The sequence below is a fragment of the Bubalus bubalis genome, chromosome 3 (assembly GCF_019923935.1).
Source record: "Bubalus bubalis isolate 160015118507 breed Murrah chromosome 3, NDDB_SH_1, whole genome shotgun sequence".
Classification (NCBI taxonomy): domain Eukaryota; kingdom Metazoa; phylum Chordata; class Mammalia; order Artiodactyla; family Bovidae; genus Bubalus; species Bubalus bubalis.
In genome coordinates this window covers 49,560,366-49,572,938 of record NC_059159.1, presented here as the reverse complement: position 1 = coordinate 49,572,938, position 12,573 = coordinate 49,560,366, and the positions used below count along the sequence as shown (strand labels likewise).

Genomic DNA, 12,573 nt, shown 5'->3' with positions numbered 1-12,573 from the left:
AATAGTCAAGCATGTGATGATACAGGTTCGATCCCTGGTAGGGGAACTAAGATCCACATGCCACTGGCCAAATAAGCTGTGTGCCACAACTAAGACCCTATGGAGCCAAAAATAAATAAGTTTAAAAAAAAAAGCTTCAAAACTCTCTAGTTTAATGCTTCTGAAGACTCAAACATGTTATAGGCAATCTCACATGTGAGTTCTAAATTTTCTTAAGATACTGGTAAAGTTCTTTTCCTTCTAGACCATAAAGGTGATAAAGAATATAACTCACCTTCAAGGAGCCCTTCCTGAGTGAATTTAATGACTCTCCCCTTCTTCCATAGCACCAACTACTGTCTTAAACCCTGGCAACAGCACATTATTAGTTTTGATTCATATAGATAAAATGTTGGCCATCTGACATTTGGAATAAACATTTTAAGAAGTTTAAGAGACAATTAAGATGGCGTTTCAAACAAGTGAATTATAGGATAAAAAAGGTTTAAAGAAATCACAATACCGGCACTTTCCTGGTGGCCCAGTGGCTAAGACTCTCCTCTCCCAATGTTGGGGGCCCTAGTTCTATCCTTGGGTCAGAGAACTAGATTCCACATGTGACAACTAGAGATCCCACGCACTGCAACTGAAAGATCCCGCAGGCTACAAACAAGATCTGGCACAAATAAACAATCAATAAAGAAATATTTTTTTAGAAAAAAAAAAGGAAAGAAATCACAGTACCTTAAGAGGTAAAAGAGGCAACTGTGGGGCTTATCTTCTCCCAACTGGACTTCAACCAGGATACTAGTTGACATAACTGACTGCAATCTTTGTTTGGTTGATAGTGTGACAGGTGGGGTAATCTGGATTTGCACAGCATTGTAAGTAGGCAGAACAGTGTGACCTCAAGTAACATTTCACAAGGAGCAGAGAAAACGTCAATATCTATACAACCAGAAGCCTCTGTTAAATGCCACCAAACCATACATTAGGTATCAAAATTGAGATGCCTATGTTCACTCGTTAATGGTCTTTCTCCTCAAATGTCCACTACTACTAATGAGGTTCAGAAATAGAGCAACCTAGCTGATATACAGGTCACATAGCCTAGCTCATCTTCTCTAAAAAGAAAAAGCCAAAGCACAGTTATCTACCATGAGGTCTGTATAGACCCACCAAGCTATAATTACTTTCTAAGGGTATTATTTTCAAATGTCTGCTTAGAGAGTGATTTATCCAATCTTTCACTAGAGCATATGTGATGCAAACCATCTCCAACTCTGGGAAAGTCTATTTCCTTCTCCTGACTACCCATTCATCACACCCACCAGCCTTCTCACTGAGCACCTAAAATCAAGCCCTAACTTGAAAGAGGGGCCCACTCATTCTATACTATGGCAGGTATTTCACTGGGCTTTAGATGACCGCCAGTGAGTGTTTTCTGAGAATGTACAGATTAGGCTATTCATTCTGGGAGCTAATCCTAAACTCAGCCAGTCTCTATTTAACTTTGGGTTCAAAGGATGAAAAGGAGTATCTGAATCAATGTCATCCTTTTCACAGCTTAGGAATATCAGTCTAAAGAGGTAACATGAATTACCTGCGATCACGTACTTAATTGGTGGCAGGTGTCAGAACAGGGTCTTTCTAATATATAAAGTGAATCTGGATCAACTTAAGTTACCCCAAGTGACTTAAATGAATCAACGGAGAACCTGTGCTCTATTTGGAACATTAGCTGTCTCAGAAGCAAGTAGGAACTGGCACTGTCTCCTTCCCAGGCTGCTGATCACACTTCAATTCATGGTTCCTCCACGAGCTACAGGCATGAGTTTTGCAATGGCAGGGCATGCAAATAAATTATCAGGCACTCATATCATTGACTACACAGTCTTTGCAATAAGAAACATCAACTTTGGGAATGATTTGGCAACCATAAACTGCCTTGTAATATCATCAGCTGAATATCTTAAAACGGTATTTATCTCACCACTGCCAAACTCACAATTTCCTAACCCAATAAATGGATATTCTGCTTCACTTGGCCTCAAACTGGACAAATTTCTCAAGATGCTGTGGGTCTTTAAAGATCTAGATTTCTCCCGGTGTTTCTCAACAGGAGCAATATGACATTATGAGAACTATCCTCAGTGTGTTGTGTGTGATTATCCAGTACATGGCAGAAGGTTTAGAATCTTTGGTTCTGTCTTCCAAATGCAAGTAACCCATGAGTCACAACCTCTACACATCTACAAATGACCTCGGGGAGGAAGATGCCATCCACCAGTATTAGCCTTCAGGCCAATCATTAAGTGAAAATTAAGTAAGAAAAAATGTTTACATAAAGACCTGACCTCTTTTCCCTGCCACTAAATACTGACTTCCATTCCTCTTTTTTTAGCCCAGAGATTAGATATAATATTTTATTCACTAGCTCCTAAAAACCAGCTTTGTGGGAACTATATAATTAGAACACTTGAGGAGACAAGTTACTGATATGGAATCAGGGCATCTAACTTTGAACTCCAGTTTCTAGCTATTTATCTTTAGGCAAGTTCTTTTCCCTCTTCAGTCCTCAGTTTTATCATCTATTTAAACAAAAGGCATTAGTCTAAATTCTCTCTCTGGTTCATTGAAGTCTGGGGAATCTGTGAAGTAAAACATAATTAACTTTCTTAACTCTTTTCTTTGGACCTCCATGTAGCCAAACATGGGTGACCACTGGTACTCACTACTTCCTCTTTCAGAAGCAAGGACCCCAAATCCCCAGGGATAACCATAAGACAGGACAGTCACATTCAGCCAGATCCAGCATATGATTTTACTACAGATTCTGATTCTTAAGTGTATAAAAAGGAGCTGAATTCTTCTACAAGCCATTAATAATGGAAGCACCAAGATAGTAACAGCAGCAACAGTCACCCTAATTTATGTTTGTCTAAGCTTACCAATAATCTCAACCCTGGATGCATGTTATAATCACTTAAATAACTTAAAAAAATGCCCCAACTCTAAGCCAAGCCAGTATCAAGTGAATCAGAATCTCTGGGGATGGGGCTCATTTCTCAAGATTCCCCAAGAGATTCTTATGTACAGTGAAAACCAAGAACCACTAATTCAGACCCTGTAATCTAAGAAATGCAAAGCAAATGAGCACAAGTTCACATGTTGGTTGTAGAAGCAAACATCAATAAATAATAATATCAGATCAGATCAGTCGCTCAGTCGTGTCCGACTCTTCGAGATCCCATGAATCGCAGCACGCCAGGCCTCCCTGTCCATCACTCCTGGAGTTCACTGAGACTCACGTCCATCAAGTCAGTGATGCCATCCAGCCATCTCATCCTCTGTCGTCCCCTTCTCCTGCCCCAGTCCCTCCCAGCATCAGTCTTTTCCAAAAAGGAAAAGTTTCTTTTCGCATGAGGTGGCCAAAGTACTGGAGTTTCAGCTTTAGCATCATTCCTTCCAAAGAAATCCCAGGGCTGATCTCCTTCAGAATGGACTGGTTGGATCTCCTTGCAGTCCAAGGGACTCTCAAGAGTTTTCTCCAACACCACAGTTCAAAAGCATCAATTCTTCGGCGCTCAGCTTTCTTCACAGTCCAACTCTCACATCCATACATGACCACTGGAAAAAACACAGCCTTGACTAGACGAACCTTTGTTGGCAAAGTAATGTATCTGCTTTTCAATATGCTATCTAGGTTGGTCATAACTTTTCTTCCAAGGAGTAAGTGTCTTTTAATTTCATGGCTGCAGTTACCATCTGCAGTGATTTTGGAGCCCAGAATAATAAAGTCTGACACTGTTTCCCCATCTATTTCCCATGAAGTGGTGGGACCGGATGCCATGATCTTTGTTTTCTGAATGTTGAGCTTTAAGCCAACTTTTTCACTCTCCACTTTCACTTTCATCAAGAGGCTTTTGAGTTCCTCTTCACTTTCCACCATAAGGGTGGTGTCATCTGAGGTTCTTGATATTTCTCCCGGCAATCTTGATTCCAGCTTGTGTTTCTTCCAGTCCAACATTTCTCATGATGTACTCTGCATATAAGTTAAATAAACAGGGTGACAATATACAGCCTTGACGAACTCCTTTTCCTATTTGGAACCAGTCTGTTGTTCCATGTCCAGTTCTAACTGTTGCTTCCTGACCTGCATACAAATTTCTCAAGAGGCAGATCGGGTGGTTGGGTATTCCCATCTCTTGAAGAATTTTCCACAGTTGATTGTGATCCACACAGTCAAAGGCTTTGGCATAGTCAATAAAGCAGAAATAGATGTTTTTCTGGAACTCTCTTGCTTTTTCGATGATCCAGCAGATGTTGGCAATTTGATCTCTGGTTCCTCTGCCTTTTCTAAAACCAGCTTGAACATCAGGAAGTTCACGGTTCACATATTGCTGAAGCCTGGCTTGGAGAATTTTGAGCATTACTTTACTAGCGTGTGAGATGAGTGCAACTGTATGGTAGTTTGAGCATTCTTTGGCATTGCCTTTCTTTGGGATTGGGATGAAAACGGACCTTTTCCAGTCCTGTGGCCACTGCTGAGTTTTCCAAATTTGCTGGCATATTGAGTGCAGCACTTTCACAGCACCATCTTTCAGGATTTGGAATAGCTCAACTGGAATTCCATCACCTCCACTAACTTTGTTCGTAGTGATGCTTTCTAAGGCCCACTTGACTTCACATTCCAGCATGTCTGGCTCTAGGTCAGTGATCACACCATCGTAATTATCTGGGTCGTGAAGATCTTTTTTGTACAGTTCTTCTGTGTATTCTTGCCATCTCTTCTTAATATCTTCTGCTTCTGTTAGGTCCATAGCATTTCTGTCCTTTATCGAGCTCATCTTTGTATGAAATGTTCCTTTGGTATCTCTGATTTTCTTGAAGAGATCTCTAGTTTTTCCCATTCTATTGTTTTCCTCTATTTCTTTGCACTGATCGCTGAAGAAGGCTTTCTTATCTCTTCTTGCTATTCTTTGGAACTCTGCATTCAGATGTTTATATCTTTCCTTTTCTCCTTTGCTTTTCGCTTCTCTTCTTTTCACAGCTATTTGTAAGGCCTCCCTAGACAGCCATTTTGCTTTTCTGCATTTCTTTTCTATGGGAATGGTCTTGATTCCTGTCTCTTGTACAATGTCACGAACCTCATTCCATAGTTCATCAGGCACTCTATCTATCAGATCTAGGCCCTTAAATCTATTTCTCACTTCCACTGTATAATAATAAGGGATTTGATTTAGGTCATACCTGAATGGTCTAGTGGTTTTCCCTACTTTCTTCAATTTCAGTCTGAATTTGGCAATAAGGAGTTCATGATCTGAGCCACAGTCAGCTCCTGGTCTTGTTTTTGCTGACTGTATAGAGCTTCTCCATCTTTGGCTGCAAAGAATATAATCAATCTGATTTCGGTGTTGACCATCTGGTGATGTCCATGTGTAGAGTCTTCTCTTGTGTTGTTGGAAGAGGGTGTTTGTTATGACCAGTGCATTTTCTTGGCAAAACTCTATTAGTCTTTGCCCTGCTTCATTCTGTATTCCAAGGCCAAATTTGCCTGTTACTCCAGGTGTTTCTTGACTTCCTACTTTTACATTCCAGTCCCCTATAATGAAAAGGACATCTTTTTTGGGTGTTAGTTCTAAAAGGTCTTGTAGGTCTTCATAGAACCGTTCAACTTCAGCTTCTTCAGCATTACTGGTTGGGGCACAGACTTGGATTACTGTGATATTGAATGGTTTGCCTTGGAAACGAAGAGAGATCATTCTGTCTTTTTTGAGATTGCATCCAAGTACTGCATTTTGGACTCTTTTGTTGACCATGATGGCCACTCTATTTCTTCTGAGGGATTCCTGCCCGCAGTAGTAGATATAATGGTCATCTGAGTTAAATTCACCCATTCCAGTCCATTTCAGTTCGCTGATTCCTAGAATGTTGACATTCACTCTTGCCATCTCTTGTTTGACCACTTCCAATTTGCCTTGATTCATGGACCTGACATTCCAGGTTCCTATGAAATATTGCTCTTTACAGCATCGGACCTTGCTTCTATCACCAGTCACATCCACAGCTGGGTATTGTTTTTGCTTTGGCTCCATCCCTTCATTCTTTCTGGAGTTATTTATGGACATTCTCAATTATACCCAGAGAACTGCATTTCTAGAGAAAAAGGAGAGCTCTACAACAACCCCTTGTTCCTCAATAAAGACTGGCCTTGGGACTTCGCTGGTGATCCAGTGGTTAAGAATCCACCTTGCAATGCAGAGGACGCGGGTTCGATCCCTGGTCAGGGAACGAAGATGCCACATACCAAAGGACAAGTAAGCCTGTGTACCACAACTACTGCGCTTGTGCTCCAGAGCCCGTGCTCTGTACAGCCAACATAAATTTAAAAAAAAAGAATATAACTTCCTGACATGATCAAGCAGTTCAGAGAAAGATTACTACCATCCCTGCAAACGCCCTATCAGTCACTGGAGAGTTATAACAATATTAGTCAAAGTAATAGAGACTGAAATTCCTCAGCCTCACTTGCTGAGTCTCGCTAGAAGACCCCTCGTAAGAAGAACAAGAGAACAGTGAGAGGAAACATTTGGGAAAAGATGCTTTCAAAAACCTGCACCCCAGGCAAAATAGATTATCTCCCACTTACTCATCAAAACTTTAAGTCCAGTGATGTAGATAAAGGGGAAATAATCTGGACTCAGCAAATCCTTGCTCTTTCTAGAACAAGATCAGTGAAACCAACAGGACAGGTTCAGTAAGAAAAACATTCAGCTTCTCTGACTTACCTCATGTGTAAGGCCAAACCATCCTGGAGGCTCGAGATGCCCAAGTCAGAGAGCGTGTCTGAGCTGACCGAGGCTGGTGACAGAGAGCCCTCCTTCTCCTCCAGCAGGTCGAGCTTCACCAGGTTGCTAATCTCATCCTCCGAATTATCTTCAGACACGGAGCCAATTATGAATCGGGAGTGCTGGTTCAGCTCCAGAGGTTTGGCCAAGGAAGAAGGTTCATCCATTGTTTCTTCAAAATGAGCTCTCAGAGCTACGGAGAAGACAAAGAGTAAGTGAGAAAAACAGCTGATGAATAATAACCTGAGGGAATAATAATCTGAGGAAAGCCACAAGTTAGACCTAATACACCACAGCTGGCAGGCACCTGGAGCAAGGCAGAGTCTGAGATCTAGTGTTCTTGGCTATTCTTTTTCAAGGATTTGCTTTCATTTTTTTCCTTAATTCTTTTTTTTTTTTTTTTTAAATTTTGGCCCACACTACACAGAATGTGGGATCCTAGTTCCGTGGGCCAGGGATCGAGCCTCCTGTTTTGACAGCACAGAGTCCTAACCATGGACCACCAGGGAAGTCCCAAGAATTTTGCTTTCTAAAAGAAAATTCAGATCATGGGAACTACACCTAAATAAATTAAAACCAGTTCTGTTTTCCTCAAGGAACATTCTCTCTAAAAACTATAAGCCATTCCCAATGTCTATAAATTTGGTGATGTCCAGGAACTAATAATGACCAACAGAGAAATCTTTGCAAGTAGGTGAAAGCTGCTTGCTGTGACATTGTGATTTCAGCTGTTAGTATTGGGGCCTTCCCAGTAACTCAAAGGGTAAAGAATCCGCCTGCAATGCAGGAGTCCCGGGTTTGATCCCTGGGTTGGGACAATCCCCTGGAGAAGTGAATGTCTACCCACTCCAGTATTCTTACCTGGAGAAATTCATGGACAGAGAAGCCTGGTGGGTTATAGACCATGAGGTTGCAAAGAGTCGGATACGACTGAGCGACTAACACTGACACTCATTAGAGAGAATGCAGGGTAAGGGTTTGGGGACAGCAATGGGCTTTTGAAACTTGGTGTTTAAAGTTAAGTATACAACTATAACCTGGTTCCAAATATTACACTGTGAGACACTATGAATTTTATGTAACTGTATATATTTATTATACTTAGGTGAAATAATATATAACAAATTATATATATTTATTATACATAAGTGAAATATATTTATAAATGTACATACATATATAAAGAAAACTAAATGTGTATATATACTACACACTACACACACACACACATATAGTTTGCTTTAAAGCAAATTCCAAATGAGTATTTCTTAATTTAAAAAAATCTTTACTTGTTCCCATGAATTTTTTCTTAAAATTACATCTGTTAAAAATTCATCCCAAAATCTCTGTTTGGGGCTCTAATGTCCTGACTGCTGACATGATAGGAAGAAAGTGAATCTACTATCAAATTCAAAATCTGTAATTATAATTACAGAAGTGTTATCTCAATTAGGTATAAGTTTTCTAGATACATGGCCTTACTAGTCAAGAGTAGATGTTACCAACCGCTAACAAACTAATTAACAAAGATCAAAACATAGCTCAAAGATGATAACAATAATAAAAGCAAAAAGTAAATGAAATAATATTTACTCTGTCATTTCAAAAACCCTATTTTAAAAAGTCAAAACTACACATCAAATTGGTATCGAACAGCTTACTGCCTGACCAACAATTCTAATTGAGAGAAATGATTCCCAGTTCTGATACTGAGATGCTCTAAGAAAGTTACAATAATAAACTTATTATTAATAACTTCATATGCTATAAACCACTTTGATGGATAAAAGTTAGTGTTCTTTGACATTAGATAATAAAACATCAAGATTTTAAAATATTTGAGAATCATCACTAAATATGTTAAAACCACAGATGCACCATTAGCTTTGTGTAAGTTATGAATCAGAGCTTATTCACTTACAGAAACAAAACAGGATCTGCAAACGCTAGAGCAGTGGTTCTCCACGTGTGGTTGCTGGACCACGACAGCAGCCACAGCAACCACGTCACGGGGCTCTGCCACGGACTAGCTGACTGTACCTAAACCCACGTGTCGGGGCACAGTAATCCATTTTTTAACGAGTCCTGAAATTTGAAATCCACTGTGCTAGAAGAATGGAACAATAATAAAAATTTGGCAGGAATGCTAGAAATTACCTATAGACATTTCCTAAAAGTGAGCTGGGGATTACTTAGTTTTTCATTTTAAAAACCGGAATCAAATATTAATATAAAAGCATCACGTGACAGGAAAAACTTGATGTCTAAATTCACTATACAGGGGGCTTCCCTGGCAGTCCAGTAGTTTAAAGACTCCATGCTTCCACTGCAAGAAGCCCAGGTTTGATCCCTGGTCTGGGAACCAAGATTCCTCATGCTGTGCAGTGTGGCCAAAAATAAAATAAATAAATTCCCTATACATTTCTCCTTTAGAATATCAGGTTTCTTTTTTTTTTTTTTTTAAATTTAATATCTCCAAATTTTATAAAGAGGCTCATTTCCAGAATGCTTGGTTTTCAAAAAAACCAAGTCATTAAAAAGAAAAAAAAGATATAAGGGGAAAAGGAAGAGAAAGAGAGAGGGAAAAACTGTAACAGATTTACCACTCTGAAGAACACCAACAGGTACAGCAGCAAAAAGGCTGCTTCTTTCATATTTTTAGAGCAGTGACTAATCAAGCTTAAAAATACTAGATTAAAAAAAAATTTCCAAATTCCATCTCAACTAACACAGAAAATGATAGTTGCCTTCTTCACAAGAAATATAAGTAAGGCACTCAGGGACAGATTCTAGTTTATAGTCTAAGCAAAATTAGATAACTGAACACACACACACAACATCCTATTGAGAAACGACCAATTCTCTGATTCCAAGGGAGAAGAAAAAGAAAGGACTAAATAAATGAAAGGCTCCATATGGTCAACTTCAAATTGTTCTTTCCAAGCTATGAACATGAAGACAGCCTTCCCTATAGGTTCCAGAGACTGAAAGCAGCTAAGAGTCAACATCTTAAAAGCCTGTCCACCAACTGGCAACTCTACTTGAGCGGTATTCCCAGGCGACAAGTCTACAAACCACAGAAAAGAGAAGTCGTGTATGGAAAATCACTGAGTAGCTGCCAGACACTCTAGAAGCTACTCCACCGCCCATCTCCAGTGATTCCAGCCGGAATTAAGGAGAAAAGGTGGTGGATTCCCACCACTGTCAGTCTCCTCCACTTCAGGCTACCCCCTCTCAATCTGCTCATATTCTTTTGTGGAAGGCAACTTTTAACATGAAAGTCTATAATTCCTTATTTCAGCACATGAACATAAAACTTTTAACACATTGTACACATGAAAGAGCATTATTTGTAACTGACCTCTTATAATTCTTATTGTCTGAGCAGATATCCACTTCCAAAAAGAACTAAAGAGAGAAAGAGAGAGACTTGAAGTGTTTGTTGTTTGTTTTTTTTTTTAAGAAACTCAAATTTTATCAATTGCTGTTTTGTTCATCTAAGTATAAAACTAAATACTCAAAGTACCATTTTTTTGGTCAAATATACTATTTATTAACTTGAAGTTCAAAGTTCAGTTGATTGTTTAAATCTGTAAATCAAAAGCATTATACATTCAAAGACTTTATTATTCATGAAAAGTATTAAACAGTAATCCAAGCATACCATTCCACAAGGTGCCTTTTCCAACTGTGTGTCTCGATGGACACATTCTGACCCTATGACTCCCAATATTTCATCAAAAAGGAGGCAGTGGGGACAAGAGAACCACTAGATTCTCTACAATTCACTCAGGCTCTGATTATGTTTCCACAAAGGTTGGGAGCCAAGGAGAGGACAGGTCTCTAATTATTAAATCCCTAAACTAAGGGAGCCAAGAATCTCTAGCTATTTCCCAAATACTCAGTTTCCTTATTTGCCCAACAATTATAATGTATTCAGGGTAGAAATTCTCAACTTTGACTACATGTAACAATCACCTGTGGGTTTTTTTTTTTAAACAAATAAATGGATCAAGAAGATGGGGTGTATGTATACAATGTAATATTAGCCATAAAAAATGAAATTTTGCCATTTGCAACAACACAGATGGATTTGGAGGGTATTAAGTGAAATAAGTCAGGCAGAGAATGGCAGATATTGTATGATTCCAGTTACATGTGGAATCTAAAAAATACAACAAACTAGGAAGTGAATATAACAACAACAACAAAAAGGCAGATTCACACATACAGAGAAAAGACCAGTGATTACCGGTAGGGAGAGAGAAGGTGGGGAGGAACGATAAAGGAGTAGGGGATTAAGAGGCACAAACTATTTTGCATAAAATAAGCTACAAGGATATATTGTGTAACACAGGGACTATAACCAATATTTTATAGTAACTGTAAATGAAGTATAACCTTTAAAAACTGTTGACTCTATATTGTACACCTATATATAATATTGTATATAATATTGAACATCAACTATACTTCAATTTAAAAAATTATTTAAAAAACAAACAAACAAAAAAAATATATATAATGTCTAAGTCCATTTCAGATCTTCTGAACCAGAATCCCTGCTAGAGAACCAGAAATCTGAGTATTAAGTTCCACGACTGACTGAACCTCTTATAAATCTGGGCTTGGGGCTTTCCTGGTGGTCCTGAGGTTAAGAATACACCTTGCAATGCAGGGGACGCGGATTCCATCCCTGGTCTGGGAAGGTCCCACGTGCCTTGCGGGAACTAGGCCTGTGAGCCCCAACTACTAAAGCCTGCATGCCCTGAATCCTCTGCTCCTGCAACAAGGGAAGCCACCGCAATGAGAAGGCCGTGCACTGCAATTAGAGAGTAGCCCCCACTCTCCACCACTAGAGAAAGCCCTTGCACAGCAGTGAAGATCCAGCACAGCCAAAAATCAATTAAAAAAATTATAAAGTAAATAAATAAATCTAGGCTTGAAAATCATTGCTCTAGAGTACAGAAGAAAAAAGAAGGAAACAACCTCTTTATACAGATAGGAAAATCCAGACGCTCAAAGAGAAGACCCCAGATGACAAGCAACAGGACTGGGGACAGTGCAGGTATGCCAAGTTTCAAGTTAGGATTACCTGATTGTGTGGTCTGAGCTAGTAGTATTCCCTACAATTATGGCGAAGAAGGCAGTGAAGAGAGGCAGGAAAAGGTATGTAAGTATGGATGGAACGTAAACAAAGGAGTCAAAACCAAGGGCCAAGATAACACCCTGACCCTACCACATACTGGCAGCACACCGGGACAAGTCACTAAACGTCTCCGAGTCGCCTCATCTGCGAAGATAAAAAGAAGTCACATGTACTTCATGGGACTGCTGTGAGGACTGAGAATACAGGAAAAGCTTTTACAAACGGTGATGCACTGTGTTTCAAACGTGAGCTAACCAACAATCAGAATACTAAGACATTAATGTAGGGAGTTACAACCAACATTTTAAAGATCAAGTGGAACAGAAAATCCTGGGGCTCCCCTGGCGGTCCAGTGGTGAGGAATCCACCTCGCAACGCAGGGGATTCGATTCCTGGTCAGGGAACTAAGACCCCACACGCTAAGGAGCAACTAAGCGCTTGCACCACAACTCCGCAACTATTGAGACTATGCGCTGCAGCCATAGAATCTGTGCCCCATGGATCCGCAAGAGACAAAAGATCCTGCATGCCACAACTAAGACCCGATGCAGCCAAACAATATACATTACAAGATAAAGAAAAATAAGTATTTTT

The 12,573-nt window shown here is 39.7% G+C and overlaps 1 protein-coding gene across 7 annotated transcripts in view; it reads right to left on the bottom strand.

Moving 5' to 3' along the window:
* ACACA (acetyl-CoA carboxylase alpha) overlaps window positions 1-12,573 on the bottom strand; it is a 288,741-nt gene that overhangs the window by 208,649 nt on the left and 67,519 nt on the right. For 4 of the 7 annotated variants that reach the window (XM_044939574.2, XM_025281125.3, XM_025281122.3 and 1 more), the window contains 2 exons: window positions 10,192-10,238; window positions 6,771-7,023 (listed from right to left, as the gene is read on the bottom strand). In XM_044939574.2, coding sequence (XP_044795509.1) covers window positions 6,771-6,997 — 227 coding nt within the window. In that variant the 5' untranslated portion in view covers window positions 6,998-7,023; window positions 10,192-10,238. Of the gene's footprint in view, window positions 1-6,770; window positions 7,024-10,191; window positions 10,239-12,573 lie in introns of those variants that run through there. The other 3 variants (XM_025281124.3, XM_044939575.2, XM_025281123.3) reach the window with 1 other exon arrangement.